Source organism: Callospermophilus lateralis, chromosome 9, assembly GCF_048772815.1.
Source record: "Callospermophilus lateralis isolate mCalLat2 chromosome 9, mCalLat2.hap1, whole genome shotgun sequence".
Classification (NCBI taxonomy): domain Eukaryota; kingdom Metazoa; phylum Chordata; class Mammalia; order Rodentia; family Sciuridae; genus Callospermophilus; species Callospermophilus lateralis.
Window position 1 is genome coordinate 92,033,143 of NC_135313.1, and position 15,816 is coordinate 92,048,958.

Here is a 15,816-nt window from a genome sequence, read left to right on the forward strand (position 1 = left end):
AACAGTCATGAAATATTTCTAAAATTAGGTGCATAGCCAATCTTATAATAGGAGGCTTCCTGACAAAACAGCTTGCCAGTAGAAAATTTGAAGGGACACAGACTTAGCCACCAAAATGCTGCCTTGCTAGCTTATAAAATGTCAGAATGCTAACTGGACAATTTAAACCTTGGGGATCTTATTTTGTATTTGTTTGATCGTTACATGAGGAAAAAATCTCTATGATGCTTAGAATATAATTTTCATTCTGACCATTGTCCTCCCACCACCACCACTACCCCCGAGATTAATTTATGGAAAAAAGAAGCAGGACATGCTACACCTGTGCATGAACCTGGAGTGTGGAGAGAGGCAGGAGAATATAATATGAAACATAAAAACATAGCGAATGTTTTTGACCAATCTATAAGTACGTGGCAGTCATGAAGTAATCAATGGCCTGACTGATATTATTACTCTGTCACACTTAATACTGTAAGGCTCACCGTACTTGTAGAAAACAAAAACAAGTTTCGGAATGTATAAAAACTTAAAGCATTGTCCCCATGTATTTTATAAAAACAAAGTGTCTTACATTAAAATTAAGTGGTGAGCCATCACCATAGCACATGTGCCTGTAATCCCAGCAGCTTGGGAGGCTGGGCCAGGAAGATTTCAAGGTCTAAGTCAGTCTCAGCAAAGGTGCTAAACAACTCAGTGAGACCCTGTCTCTAAATAAAATACAAAATAGGGCTGAGGATGTGGCTCAGTGGTTGAGTGACCCTGAGTTAAATTCCTGGTACCCAATAATAATAATAATAAAACAATAACAATGATAATAATGAAATTAAAAAGGGCTGGAGATATAGCTCAGTGGTAAAGCACCCCTGGGTTTACTCTGCAGTACCTCAAAAAAACAAAACAAAACAAAACAAAACAAACAGTTCTGAGCTACACCTTTTCAACTCAATAAGGCTCAACTATGTGTATCTTTCAGGTTACCAGTTCAGCTAACAGTGTTTGGCAACACTGTCCTCTGCTGAATATTCTCATTGGCATCTGTCATTTGTGCCAAATTAGTCCTCAATTTAGAAGCCTAACTGGAAGGTGGAGTTAACTTGGAAATCAACATAATGAGAGCACCAGTGCTCTCATTTATCCTTTTCACTGATGTCTTCTCCCCAGTGGGAGGCTTTGGCAACTTCCTCCTCAGCCAGGGGTGCCATAAAGCCTGGCCCAGGAGATTCCATTCTAAAAACACTGTTTAGAAGTCAAGGAAAAGGGGATCATCACATCCCCTCAGTGCATTTCCTCACTCTCGGCTCTGGGGTGGGCCCCTCAGCTTCCCCCTCCTGGATGGGCCTCCATTGAGGACCACATAACCGTCTCAGAGTAGTGACAATGCAGTAATGGGGATGACCCTTGGGGCTCACAAAATTTTTGGCTCATTTGGAGGCATCCAGCAGTTTCTGGGAAGGCATACCCAACAGTTCAGTCATACAGGCCAGTTGGTCCCCTTCATCCTCCCCAGGTAGGAGGTGGTAACCTGTCAAGAGCCCTGTAAAATGCAGCCTAGGCTCCACATATCAATGGGCATGGGGTACCTGGTCCAGAGTATCACTTCTAGAGCCTGGTAAAAACGTGACTGAATGTATGTGTAGACACACTGATGTGCCTAACGAGCTAAAATCAATCACTCTAATACTGCTTCTACTGTGCTGCTTTAACAAACATTCTCGGGTTTAAGGTCACAGTGAATTATTCTGTTTTTGAGCAAAGCATCCAAACACTGCTAATTTGTAGACCTAAGGCAGGCTAAAGCCCTGAAATTTACTCCTGTTGATGAACTCAGAGGTTCATACTCAGCAGTTCAAATGTCATGCAGATGTGGTTGCCTAAGAAGAAATTCTCCAACATGTGTATGACACTCATGGTGGGGCAGGTGTTCCAGGATTTGGATCTCCTTCACTGGTGAAAGGCTTCTCATTCTGCATCACCTTCAGGGCCACATGCTGGTGGACTTTGTAATTTTAGACCTTGACAACCTGACCAAAGTTCCCCTTTCCAATGACCTTGAGAATCTTATACATGTAAGCCACATGATTGTGGGGCACCTGCACATATAATCTCTGGTCATCATTATAACCACCATTGTTGGGTCCACCTCTCATGCCCTGGTGCTTCTTTGTTTTTGGACCAAAGTCCAAATAGTTACCATTTCAGGATAACTAAAAATCTCATGGTGTTCGAAGGCTGTTAAATTTTGCATATATTGCTTCACTGCTTGTTCAGGACACCAGGGTGGCTTTTGCCTTCCCCATGCCTTCCATGGACTTCAGAGAGGTGGCACTCCCCTGCCATCCGTAAATGCTTTCCAGCTGCGGCACTGCACCCCTGGCAAGCACATTTTGCCCATTTGGTTACCTCGTGAGCACTGCCCTCTAGTTTCTGTTATCCCCAAACAGTTGCTGATGTTGGATCTGACTGTGGCTGAGACTGCTAACTTGCAGGTGATCCTTCATTGTGAGCTTAGTGCCACCAATCCTGTGGGCTGCAGAGGCAGGAGAGGAGGCAGGGCGATGGGGTGGGGCGGGGCCCCCACACCGAGTCCCGGGAAAGCCTGAAGCTGGCGAACAGGGCTGTCATCCCCTCTGCATAAGTTTCCTCATTAGCATGGCCGCTGGAGAGGAAAATGCACTTCAGGTCTGCAGTCTCCTCCGTGGGCCCCGCCCCGCCCCCTTCGCTGCAGCCCTCCTCCTTTTCCTCCGGAAGTTGCAACTGCCTCGCTCCCAGCTGTGCACCGCTGGCTCCCCGGGTCCCTCACACAAGGGCGCCAAGAGCTGGCTGTGATGCAAAGTCCTACTAGCTCCAAATCCTCCTCCCAGGCTCGCACGCGACCACACCCTGCGCACACTCACACACAAGCCTCATTTTTTAATTTTTTAATGGGGGCGTGGGGTGGGGGGGATGGGGAGTAGCCGGGATTCCAGCAGGTTGGGTGGCTGAAGCAGGATCACAAAGCCACCCTTCTGCAGCTTTAGTGAGGCCCTAAGCAACTTAGCAAGATCCTGTCTCAAAAATACAAAATTAAAACGGGCTGGGGATGTGGATCAGTGGCAAAGCGCTTCTGGGTTCAATCCCTGTGCCTAAGTAAATAAACAAAAAGGTGGGGGGGGGCGGTGAAGAGGCTGTGGTTCAGGATATATTTCAATGGCAGAAGGACTCCTGGGTTCTATCACTCGTTCTGAAAAACATCAGCAAAAATAAAGAAAGCAAAATTGTTAATGAGTCTTCCTCCCAGCCCCTGGCTCCCCAGTGCCTCCGGGGACCTCACTGTACTTACCTCTATAGACCCAGGTGCACCCTCTGAGCCAGCATCTGCTCACAACCCCCTCCCCGCACCCCTCCGCGCTCCTTTTCCTCTCTCCCCTCGCCCGCTTTCTTCCCTCCCCCTTCTCTTCTCCTCCCACTCCAACCTCCCACCTTCCCTTCCCCCTCCCCCCATCTCTCTTCCCACTCACCCACTCACCCACTCCCCTTCTTCTCTCTTCACTCCAGGGGTGGAAGAGGAGAGAGGGTTACAGCATCTAGGAAGCGCGGACTGAAAGACTCTGCCCTCTACAGCGGAAGTTGTCAATAAATTTGAAATATTTTAAAAGTTATTTATATGTCAGGAATACTATTATTCATATCTATAGTGTAGATGTATCTAATAGAATTAATAAGCTATTGATGGACAACTATAACGAGATGACAGTGATCGCATTGATCAAAACACAGATTGAAAGTGCCCAGTTCAAAAGTTCTCACTTTCATCAGATCCGAAGGGAGAGTAAATTCCCTATGTGACCTGAGGCACTGCAGTGGCGTCTAGCCAAAATTTTGGCCACTTTTCAAGAAGTGCAAAACACTTAACCTGTTCCCATACCGGGAGTCGAACCCGGGCCGCCTGGGTGAAAACCAGGAATCCTAACCGCTAGACCATATGGGAACTGTTGGTTAGTCCCTCCCCAGTTTCGTATCTGTCATTTACGTGTGCCTCTCTGCCACACCGCTCACACCAACTGCGCATTAACAGGTTCGCTCCGCCTCCGAGATTCATCGCGACTGCGGCTGCGTGAGCCCGGGAAGCCAGGACTTGGGCTGGAGTTGGAATCTCCGACTTCCGCGACCACCCCCACCGGGTCTGGCTGGGAGCTGGATTTAAGGCAGAAACTCGGAGGACGAATGAATGGCACTTTGCTGTCTTAAACAGTGTTAGCAGAGGTCGCAGTTTCATCACTTACAACAGTATTGATCAGAGTAATAACTGAATATGTTCTTTGTGTACTCTCTTTGGCTTCAAGATTTCACCTTGTTGATAGCAGGATTTAAAAAAATAATAATAATAATAACCGCTTAAGGAGCAGAGAGAGGGAGGAAGGACATCTCTCTACACAACCCCATCCCCGGTTACAGTACAGTTCCATTTGAGTTCTTCCATTAGGCTTTACACTGGCTACTCATGCTCAACGAGGCTAAAAATGTGGATCCCCTTCCCCAACACAATTACCAGCGTTAATTGTGTTACCAGTAGAAAGGCTCAAAATTAAAATGCATAATGCCGGTGTACTGATGGACTTAGGTTAATGAAACACAATGGAAGCTCCAAAATTAAAATTCCTATTTACACTGATCATATGCAAAATAAAAGGTGGTGTCTCAGACCAGGAGTAAGGTGAATTAACACCATATGCACATGGTGGAAAAGTTGGGCACAGGATTTACTTGATACCCCACTGAAACCTCAAGTTTATGAAACACCAGATATTTCCCTTATCATCACATTAATTACAACCTCAAACCCAAAATCTTAATAACTGGCCGATAAACTCTACTTTAAAAATTGATAAAAGAAACGTAAGAACTTGAATAAGGTAACTATAGCTTTCACTTCAGTCATTCACTATTATTCTGTACAGTTGATGTAGTTTTATTTTACAATTAAAAAGTTTTTTAAAAAAACAACACTACAAGCAAAGTTAAAGACAAACTGGGAAGAAATATTTACATCTCATATTATGAACAAAGGATTACATACTCCCACCACCCCTGGCAAAAAAATAAAAACAAACAGAAAAAGAACTAGATATTGCTAAAACGACAAACCACCAGTAGAAAAGTGAAACACAGAGTTCCCAGAACAGGAAATACACAACTGGCCCTTCAAAAAATGAAGAATGTCTTTGCCTCACTCCTGGTAAGATAAAGGCAGGTTTTTGAAACAGACAGTCTCTTCCTAAACATATTCAGGTAAAATCTTTTTTACTTCCTTTTAGATCCTGCTAAGGGCTACCTGTCTACTCAGGTTTGTCTTTGAGATAGAATCTCACTATGTTGCCAGGCTAGTCTCAAACCCAAGGCCTCAAGTGATTCTCCTGCCTCAGCCTCCTGAGTAGATGGGACAACAGAGGGGCACACATCACACTCAGGTAGATGTTTGTATTTTTACTAACTCAACTCATATTGTCCTGATCTGTTGGTCATGTACAATTTTCTCCTCTATCCAAGTCAATTCTGAGGATCTGGTGACCCTGAAGCATTACCTCTTATCCTTTCCTGCCACTGTTTGTGCAGTATTTCATTATCCAGGAATGAGATAGTTGGCTCATCTATGAGGTGGTTCAATTGTTCACTAACATGAACAAACTTGTACTTGCTCTGGGGTGGGGGTGGGGGTTTCCTATGATAACATGGGCCTAAAAGTGGTTCCAAAGAAGGTGACTTTCATATTACTCAGTTTGGGAAGAAATGTTTATATCTCACAATGTGAACATAGGATTAAAAACTTTGAACTTCACACCTAACAAAGTCGAAAATATGAAGACCAATGACATTTTAAGGAGAGGGCATTAGCTGGATTGGAGGTTGGAGCAGGGACTATTTATGAAGGAAGAATGCCTGAGAAAAGACAGCCACATCCATGAACAGCTGGGCTGAGTGCCTGCCTCTGTGGACACGGTCAGGCAGCCCCAGGCTCCAGCTGCTTGAGTTTCTCCTGGATCCCCCGGAGTTGGCTTCGACCCCAGCTGATACGGGTCTGGAGGCTGGCTATATCTGCAGCTAGCTGTAGGCCTGGGGGAAAGAAGAGAAAATGTCACTATGGTCTGAAAGTGTGACACATGACTCAGAAGGCTCTGCCTGACTCCCCAGGGACTGCAAAGATTCCAGGCCTCTCTGACCTTCACACTATTCCTAAAATGTTCCTGGTATGGCAAATCATTGGCTGCTCCCAGACCTCACTGGACACACACCCATACCCTCACTTCTTTCAGTTCTGTAATAAAATGTCATCTCTTCAGAAGGCTTCCCTGCCCGCCTTATCATCCAGCAGAAATGAAAACCTCATGGATGGTAACACCTTCTCCATGGCCTCATTCCCTTCCTCCTTCCATCATGGCACTCCCTCCCTCCACCTTTTTTCTCTGTCCCTGAAAGTGATCCATACTCTGGATCCACCTCTAGGTAACTTTTGCTAATGTCTCTGCTATCTAGTCCTCCCTATCACCCAGTCTCCAGTCAGTCCTCAGTTTTCAGCCTCCCATTCACAGCAGGGATGATCACACATCTATTTCACTGCTCCCTCCAGGAAGCAACTTTCTCCTTTTGGCTTCTGGGACACCCCACCTTCTGGGCACTGTTCCAGAGTCTACTCTCCCACACCTCCCATTCACACTCCCAAGCTTTCTTTAGATCTCATCCCGTCTCAGCTTTAACCCTGCACATCTGTGTTAACAAACTATGGATTTAAACAACAGCATTTCACAGCAGATTCTAAAATCTCTCTCCAGCTCAGGCCTTTATAACACTCCAGAGACATGCAACTAACCACCCAAACACTCCACCTGGGAATTTTTGGACACTGTATAGCATATAAGAACACAGGCACAACCATTCTTATCTACCAACTTCCCTTCACCTTCCGCCCTGCAGCCTGCCCACTCCGCCTGCCCATTCCAGCTCCATCCTCCCAGGGTTGTGGGTGAAGACCATGGATTCTCCTGAACTCTCTTTCCCTTACCCATACATCCAATCTGTCAGCAAATGCCAAGGCCTCTCCTCTCAAAACATGTGCAAGTTCTCACTGTTTACCCCACCTTCACTGGCTTCTCATTCCTGGATGCTTCTGGCACCTGCTACTTCTCACTGTTCTCCAATCTATCTCTACTCAGTATCTTAAAGGATTCCTGTTACCCTGTGAGTTCTACTGCACCATCCCGTGGTCAGAGCCTCGTGGTTCCGGAAGTCCTCATTAGGGCGTACATTACCAGGGCCTGGCCTTCCTGCCCTTATTCCTGGCACTCATGCTGAATTGACTCCATTCTAGCCACTGGTTCATCTCTGTTCTTCTGCCAATGCACCAAGAATATCTCCCCTTAGGGCTTTTGTGCTGACTGATTCCCCTGCATTGAACTCTGTTCCCCCAGATCATCCACACAGCTTTTTCTTCATCTCTTCAGACAGACCCTCCCTGGCCATCCTTCATAAAATAGCTGCTTTAGCTCACTCCTATCCCACTCCTTTCTGTGTTACTTTTTTCACAGACTGACATTATATTAAAGGCCTACTCATTTATTTGACATTGCCTTTCTCCCCATGACAGAATAAAGTCTCCATGAAGGCTCTTTGTCCCTTTTGTTCCCCACTGTATTCTACACTGACAATAGCCAATGAGTACCTTTTGGGGAAAAAACAGGTATGAAACAAAAGTTTGCAATGGAGTAAACCTGCAAAGTCCTAACATGTTATTGCTCAAGTGCTCTCTGGTTAGAGAGCCAGAAAAATAATTCAGGGCCACATGGCCAAATGGCAGGATCTACTTACCATCCCGGAAGCTGGCTTGGGCCTGCCGCAGACTGTGAGGAACCAGGATTCCAAACCAGTTCAGGGGGTCCTGTGGGGCTGCAGAGGGCTCTGGCTCTGGAGTTTTGGTAGGGCCCTTGCGCCTGCGCAAAGCTGGAAAAAGAAAGGTTGAAGGTGGATGGTGTCTTACTACAGGACTTTGTTGTCTTAATGACAATGTTGAGCTTACTCTGAGCTCATGATTCTAAAAAACACTGAATGTTGGGAAATCCCCACCTTTTATGTTCCTAGATATAGCACCACCTTTCCTCTTGTGATTCAGATGATACTCTGTCCACTTCCTCATGACTCCCCAGTAAAACTCACAAATGATCTTGTTTTCCCTTGACAAAGCCATACACTGGTCTTACCCATTTTGCTTAATGTGCTCTCCACCCCAACTTCCCATTCTTTGTCTCTCAAATAGTCAACTAGAATTATAAGCTTATTCCTCCAAAATAGTTACGATAATAAGATTTTCTGTTAGGCTGAGAGTTCCCTTGATTGCAAAACTACCCCAGCTGTAACACAACCCACCTATATAACTTCTCAAATCCTCCCTATAAAAGTCTAAAGCCATACTACACTACTAAAACATTCTGATCTACAGCTCAGAGGCATTTTGTCTTTGATATCGGGAAGGGTCCCTAACAGGAGGAAGGGGACTCACCTGACTCTCTGGGCCCCACCTCCTCTGGAGTCTGGGCATCAGCTCTCACCACCCTGAAGGTCTGGAATCCGTTCTGGGTCTCACTGAAGGACAAGGGAAGATAGACCTTTGAGAGCCCTGGCCTGGGCCTGCAGTCCTCCCTCCGCTGTCAAAGGTTCCTCACCTGGCACACACACAGACCTGGGGTTCCATGCGAGAGGCATACTGCAAGGGCCCTACAGACTTGGCACCCATTGCGTAGCGAGCCTTTGCGAGCGAGAGCCAGCCCTGAAGAGAGGAAAGCTGTGAGACCCAGTTTACGCCTGTGTGCTCTTCCCCCTTTCCCCAGGCACCCACCTCCTCCACTCGAGCGTTCAGCGCCCCCCGCTTCACTTCCAGCTCCTCCAGGTCTCTGAGCAGCTGCAGGAGAAGCGAGTCCAACTCCGCCTTTAGGTCGAGCGCCGCCATGGGCCAGCCACCCGTGGCTTCCAACTGGTCTGAGGCCCTGACCCGGAACCACCTCCTTCCAGGTCGCCCAATCACCGCCAGCTGCGCCGGTAGGACAGCCAATCGGGGCGCTAAACACGCCCCAGAGAAGAGTCCCCCACCGTAGCCCGGACGCCTCCGGTCTCCAGGACCTGCTGCCCCTTTTAACTGCAAGCTCGGTCCTGGAAACTGCTTGGGTGAATTGGTATCTCTGGTTAGCTCCTCAAGCGAATCCGCCAACCGGTCGGCGAGAGATAAAGGGGGTTATGAATTGCTTCACGAGGCGAATGAACTTTAAAAGCCACACTACCGCTATGGCAATGTAAAAAGGCGAAGTTGTATGACAACCATTTTGATTAAGGGAGCAGCGGCTTTAAACTTAGTGCCAGAGTCTCTAGGACTCAACTACCCAGTCATTCGACTTGCCGCTTTTACAGTTGGGCTGTTTTCAGCTGTAATGATGTTTTAGCGGTTTATCATTTTAAAACTGGGCATTGTGCATTGGCGTAGCGGGTAGTGAAGCCGGGAGCAGACATTTTTATTAACGGCTTCCTGACTCCAACTGATTGGCTGCGACGCCTTCCGCTCTTCCGCCATCTTAAAATGGGGCATTCTTCTGACAACCATAGACTCTGACGAAACCTCTAGCGACCTTTTTGGTTGAGGGCGGAAGTGAAGGCCGCCGTCGCGCCGACCACGCCCACAGGTTCTCGACTCACGTGGAAGCGGCGCTCAGAATGGTAGGAGGGATGTTTGAACTCCGGTTTTAGGGGTGGGGGGCTCGCAGAGGGCTGGGGTTATGGACTTGGGGTTTGGGGACAAACAGTGACAGCCTTGGGTTCTCCAGCTGCGCCGTGAGGCCCGCTTGCGCCGCGAATACCTGTACAGAAAGGCCCGCGAGGATGCCCAGCGATCGGCCCAGGAGAAGAAGGAGAAAGTTCGGCGTGCACTGGAAGGTAAGCTACCCAGTCCCTGCAGGGCAAGACGAGCCATTTCAAAGACCGTGTAATCCAACTGTGTAAAACAAAATGCTAGATTGTTTGTGCTAGTGTGGACGAGCACGTTTTCAGTATTTACTGCCCGCTTTACTTTCTTGTGTTAAACCACGATGCAAAGAAAAGACCACGGACTCCAATTTAAATCAAATTAAAGCAAGCTTATAATTGTAACTCCTGGGGGCTGACTCTCCCGAAGCCCTTAGGAATAGAGCGCAGCTTTATAGCACAGAAAGTTGCAAAAAGAGGGGTGGGGTGTCTTGAGAACTTACAGATAACAGGATTTTGACAAGCATAACACAAAGGCAGGTAGTAGGTTAATGGTCCAGTACTTAGGGTGTAAATTTAGATCCTAACATCAGAATTTATGAGGCACCACTAAAGTTTCAGAGAGGGTCCTTATCTCGTCAGGAAAAACCAGGCATGGGTGAGTTCAAGGCAGGGGTAGGCATTTTAGAAGTTGCAGTAATTTATATAGTAAAGCTGAAATTAACTTTTCATGCCTTTGTGAAGAGATAGCTCCCAATCTTGAGGGAATTAGGCTGGGTTTATCACCTGTTAGGTTTGTCAATGTTCCTTCCATATGTCGGTATCAATTACTTGGTGCTTATGCTGAACCAGCTTATTAACTTTGTTTACAGTATGCAAGTACTTTCAAAGTTTTAATTTTTTTATATGATCTGATAAATTAACTCCCCCTTGGTGTTTGTTCTTACTCCCTTCAATATTGGGTTACAAGAATCTTAATCTTTAAGCGCTGAAAGGATTTCCCCTTCCATGTGCAAGTGTGCCTCCAGGACAAGCTGGAGAGCAGAGCTGGGCACGCAGGTATTCTCAGGTGTAGTTCTGTACACCATAGTTGGAGGGGGTGGTACTCCACAGCACTGTCCCCAGCCAGCCCTGCTTAGTCCACAAAGGAAATATCTGACCCAAAGCCAGATGAGGCATTTTTTGCATTATAATGAATAGATTTATTGTTGAGGGTTTTAGGGTTGCTGGACTACCTTCCTACAAGGTAGGACATTTTATGTATCTTTAAAAAATTAATTTTGGGGGGCTGGGGAATATAGCCAAGTTGGTAGAATGCTTGCCTCGCATGCACAAGGCCCTGGGTTCAATCACCAGTACCAAAAACAAAAAATTAATTTTGGTCTGGGATGTACCTTATCGGTACATTCTTGCATGCATAAGACCCTGAGTTAGATCCCCAACATCACAAAAATATTAATAATAGTTGATTTTGTTTTCATTGTTAGCAATAGAACTGAGTACTTCATGCATGCTAGGCAGGCACTCTATTGCTAAACCCCCAGTCCTAAAAAAATTAATTTTTCAATTTTCATCTGACTGTATGCTTGTGATAAAATATCCTGAGAAGCTTTTAGAGATTTAAGAGTCATAGAAAATGAAGTTCCCTGTGACCACAGATTGGCAAATAGACCAACCTGTTGCCTTTCTTTCTCCCAATAATTCTGAATTGCCTCTGCTCAGAAAGGAGTAACATTTTTTCATCAAATTTGTACACTCCTGTAAGCTGCAGAGTATAGAATGAGAGCATTTTTGCTTGTGTCTCACTCAGCCCATGTTTTTCCCCTACAGAAAACCGCCTGATTCCCACTGAGTTACGCCGGGAGGCTCTGGCCTTGCAGGGATCCCTGGAGTTCGATGATGCTGGTGGTGAAGGTGACTGTATACAGCATAGCCCTCCCTAACACTGAACCAACTCCTCTGCCTACTAGCCTCCCTGACCTTCTCAGACACACTGGGTACTTGCCCACCTAAGGAAAGTTTCCATGGAAACTGTTCCTGGAACTGTCCCCTAGGTGCCCTTGTGTCTGCATAAATGGCACTATAGGGGCTTTCCCTAAGTGCTTCCAGTTCCATTTATACAACACAGTAGTGGTCGACTTATTTTCTGCTTTCTAATCATCTCCCCCACTGGAATATCTGCCAGCTCAGGAGAATGTCCCTAACACCCAGCATGACATTGGCACTCAAATGTTTCAAGTATTGCATTATTCAAAAACAAGGAAGGAATCACAAACACTTTAGATGTTTATTGTGAGGCAGATGAGTGTGTCAACAGAATCTAGACTTTTGCAAACATGGAAGATTCCATCCCTCGGTTGTACTTGTGCTTGGTAGCCAGTAGGCTAGTGGCCACCTCTTAGCCCTTGTGAATGTGATGCATTCCCATCATCGAAGATTTCTCAGACGGATTTAGTTGTTCGCAGATTAGCAGTTTACTCCCCCCAAATTTTGAATTCTTGTCCCTTCATACTCCTAATAGGTGTGACCAGTCATGTAGATGATGAATATCGATGGGCTGGGGTCGAGGATCCTAAGGTCATGATCACCACCTCCCGGGATCCCAGTTCCCGCCTGAAAATGTTTGCAAAGGTATTGGTGGGCAGGAAGCGAGTGGGGACATCTAAGACTAGCACCCCTAATCTTGAGATTTAAGAGTCATAGAAAATTCCCCCACTGGAATGTTTGTCAGCTTCTATGGCTCTTGATGGGCTCTCTGATCCATGTGCAGGAGTTAAAGCTTGTGTTCCCGGGTGCCCAGCGCATGAACCGAGGCCGGCATGAGGTGGGGGCACTAGTGCGAGCCTGTAAAGCCAACGGGGTCACTGACCTCCTGGTTGTACATGAACACCGAGGCACACCTGGTGAGGCTGGTGGGAGGGAGATGGGGCTGGAGGTCTCCTGAGGGCAGGTGGGGTCTCTGACAACACATTTGGCCCCTACAGTGGGGCTTATCATCAGCCACCTGCCATTTGGCCCTACTGCTTACTTCACACTGTGTAATGTGGTTATGAGACATGACATCCCTGATCTGGACACCGTGTCAGAGGCCAAGCCTCATCTCATCATGCATGGCTTCTCCTCCCGGCTGGGCAAGCGGGTAAGTCTAGGGGCCTTGGGGAAAGAGTTGGGGACCAGGCCAGGTATTTGCTGCTTTCCTTCTTTGTACTCCAGGTTTCAGACATCCTCCGTTACTTATTCCCTGTGCCCAAAGATGACAGCCACCGGGTCATCACCTTTGCAAACCAGGATGATTATATCTCATTCCGGTGGGTCTTTGGACTTTGCCTGGGTTGGCATCGTGGCCTATGTGTCCTTCATACTATGGCTGATGCACAGCATTTTCCAGCTCACACTCCTGCCACATTCTTTTCCTCAGGCACCACGTTTACAAGAAGATGGACCACCGCAATGTAGAGCTAACTGAGGTTGGGCCTCGATTTGAGATGAAATGTGAGTTTGAGGTTTATCCCACATTTAGAGGGGGTAAAGGAGGAGAGGCTGGTTGAGATGATAATGTCCTGTCCCTCTGTATCCAGTGTATATGATTCGCCTGGGCACACTGGAGCAGGAGGCCACAGCAGATGTGGAATGGCGCTGGCACCCCTATACCAACACTGCACGCAAGAGGGTCTTCCTGAGCACCGAGTGAGCCTGCTCTCCAATCAGGATGTAGACTTGGAACCTGAGAGAGGGGTCTGTCCCAAACGGGCCTTTCAGATCAGGTGTGGGACTATGGTGGGCTGGAGGGTCCAAATAAATTCTTTGTATTACACCTTCCACCTACCTCTGACTGGTCAGGATTGGTATCCTGTCAGGCTAAGCTTGAAAGGTAAAGCCCATGTACTCTCCTTGGGTAGAGAACTTGATAGCTGTGGGGTGGACTCAGGCTTTATATCAACAAAGGGGTTAATATGATCTGATCTGGGAGGTTTGGTGTGGCTCTCTCCTTGGGAGTTGGGCCCTGTGAGTGCTAATAGAGTAGACACTGGTAGTTGGGTGAGACATTGTCACTGGTGACACACTGACTCCCATGTGAGCATGAGCCTGACTTAGAGGGCCTTGGCTGGGCTCAGTGTTAAATGGGACCTCTCCCCTACTGCAGTCAGGTGGGACACCTTCCCTCCATTGACTGGAAAGAGTGATACCAATGGGCCTCTTCAGTTCTCCTATGGGAGGATTATCCAAGGTCACATGGGGAGGGTCAGTGCAGCCCTAGGAGGTAAGGTTTTCTTATTGGCCTCTCCCAGTTTATGACTGCCACCTCTCTGTGCCCACATTCTCTCTCTGCACCCAAGGGCCCTGATCTTAAGCAGACTTGTTGTTAAGATCCTGCATAGAATGCACTTGAGTTTACTGGGAGGAGAGGAATAACAATAAGAAATTTCTCAGGCAGGTGGGAGGGGGCCTGTAAGGAAACATGTCAGGCAGGGCAGGAGAAAGGTTGGGGGCATGGTTCTTCATAGCTTTCCTAAAAGCTGAGTGATGGGGTGAGGTAGCAGAGGTTATCTGGATGACTGTGCAAAGGCCCTGGTGCTAGTGAGAAAGGGGATTTCAGAAGTGGGGGCAGGTTACCAACTTGGGCCAATGTTTGGGGGAAGACTGATGGGACTTTGAGGGACCCCTGAAGCTTAGCCCCACCTACAGAATCCATTTCCTTCTACCAGGCCCCTGCCACTTTGCCACAGCTTCTCTGCATCCTGAGGAACTTATCATTAAGTTTTGTTAGTTATAGGAATTTCAAAACACGTAGAAAAGTAGAGTAATATGTTGTCCTGTGTTCATTTCCTTTGGCTGCCGTGACAATACCACAGACCAGATGACTTAAATAACAGAAACTTATTCCCTCACAGCTCTAAAGGACAAAGTCCAAGATCAAGGTTCAGCTTCCTCCAGGACTTTAGCAGGGGGTTCTGGAGGAATGGCAGGGATCCTTGACATGCTCTCTAGCATCTAGTGTTTGCCAAGCAATGCTTCATCATTTCATTGTTAGCCTTCATCTTCACGTGTGTCCTCCTTTTTCTTTATCAAATCGCTCTCTCTCTCTTACAAGGACCTATGTCATAGGTTTAGGGGCCAGGGGATGACCTGAGATAATCTCTGCATTTCAAGATTCTATCTTAATTACATCTGCAGTGACCCTATTTAAAAATACAATCACATTATCAGGTCCTAGGAATTAAGATGTGGGATATTTTTTGTGGGGCTGGCCACCATTCTACCACTGCATGTCCCCATAATTCATCTCTAATGGTCTTTAGCTTTGGACCCTTCTCTAGCCCACATGTCACAGCCATCCCAGGTGTGTCCAAGGATACCCCCTGCTGGGGCTCCACCCACTCCAGTTTCCCTAGTACTGGGTAGGGGTTTTTCCTTCCCACCTTTTTTATATGTTGTGCCTAATGGTGGGATTTTTTTTGTCATATATTTGTGCATGCACATAGTATAACGATGTAATTTGGCCAGTGTCATGCCTCAGCCCTTCCCTCTTTCCACCTCCTGTTCCTTTTCCTCTATATCTCCCTCTGATTTTTATGAGATCTGCCCCCACTTTTCTTCCCCTTTTTTCTATCTAGCTTCTGCATCTGGGAGAAAACATCCAACCCTTCGCTTTCTGAGTTTGGCTTATTTCGCTTAACATGATGGTATCTAGTTCTGTCCATTTTCCTGCAATTCACACATATTTATAGCTGAACAAAAACTCCATAGTATCCCTATAACACATTTTCTTTATCCATTCATCCATTGATGGGACTCCTAGGATGGTTCCATAGTTTGGCTGTTATGAATTGTGCTGCTATAAACATGCATAGGCATGTATCACTATAGTATGATGACTTGGATTCTTACAGATAAATACCAAGGAATGGTATAGCTAGGTTGTACAGTGGTTCCTTGTGTAGTCTTTTGAGGATCTTCCATACTGATTTCCATAGTGGTTGTACTAATTTACAATCCCACCAATAGTGTAAAAAGTGTTCTTTTTCTTCCCATCCTCTCCAGCATTTATTGTTTGTA

General features: G+C 46.7%; 2 protein-coding genes, 1 non-coding gene and 1 pseudogene across 3 annotated transcripts; 1 reads left to right on the top strand and 3 right to left on the bottom strand.

Annotated features, from left to right (window-relative positions):
• Positions 1–985: 985 nt before the first annotated feature.
• Positions 986–2,617, bottom strand: LOC143407337 (dual specificity tyrosine-phosphorylation-regulated kinase 2 pseudogene; annotated as a pseudogene).
• A 1,281-nt stretch (positions 2,618–3,898) lies between these two features.
• Positions 3,899–3,970, bottom strand: Trnae-uuc (transfer RNA glutamic acid (anticodon UUC)). Its single transcript has one exon. It is a non-coding gene; the product is annotated as a tRNA-Glu (tRNA).
• Positions 3,971–5,730: 1,760 nt separating this feature from the next.
• On the bottom strand, positions 5,731–8,998 carry Vma22 (vacuolar ATPase assembly factor VMA22). Its single transcript, XM_076866040.1, has 5 exons — positions 8,867–8,998; positions 8,694–8,797; positions 8,531–8,613; positions 7,843–7,974; positions 5,731–6,093 (listed from the first exon to the last, which is right to left on the bottom strand). The coding sequence occupies exons 1-5, from the start codon at positions 8,975–8,977 to the stop codon at positions 5,981–5,983; spliced, it is 543 nt and encodes a 180-aa protein (XP_076722155.1). The 5' UTR covers positions 8,978–8,998; the 3' UTR covers positions 5,731–5,980.
• Positions 8,999–9,118: 120 nt separating this feature from the next.
• Imp4 (IMP U3 small nucleolar ribonucleoprotein 4) lies at positions 9,119–13,578 on the top strand. The gene is made up of 9 exons (XM_076866192.1): positions 9,119–9,735; positions 9,843–9,951; positions 11,590–11,673; positions 12,281–12,390; positions 12,530–12,662; positions 12,744–12,898; positions 12,973–13,067; positions 13,178–13,251; positions 13,338–13,578. The coding sequence occupies exons 1-9, from the start codon at positions 9,733–9,735 to the stop codon at positions 13,448–13,450; spliced, it is 876 nt and encodes a 291-aa protein (XP_076722307.1). The 5' UTR covers positions 9,119–9,732; the 3' UTR covers positions 13,451–13,578.
• The last annotated feature ends 2,238 nt before the right edge of the window (positions 13,579–15,816 follow it).

Coding starts and splice junctions, on each gene's coding strand:
- Vma22 (XM_076866040.1), bottom strand. CDS start 8,977: ATGGCGGCGCTCGACCTAAAGGCGGAGTTGGACTCGCTTCTCCTGCAG. Junction 8,614..8,693: donor CAGGTCTGTGTGTGTGCCAG/GTGAGGAACCTT, acceptor CTTGTCCTTCAG/TGAGACCCAGAACGGATTCC. Junction 6,094..7,842: donor CCAAGCCAGCTTCCGGGATG/GTAAGTAGATCC, acceptor TCTTTCCCCCAG/GCCTACAGCTAGCTGCAGAT.
- Imp4 (XM_076866192.1), top strand. Junction 9,952..11,589: donor AGTTCGGCGTGCACTGGAAG/GTAAGCTACCCA, acceptor TTTCCCCTACAG/AAAACCGCCTGATTCCCACT. Junction 11,674..12,280: donor CGATGATGCTGGTGGTGAAG/GTGACTGTATAC, acceptor TACTCCTAATAG/GTGTGACCAGTCATGTAGAT.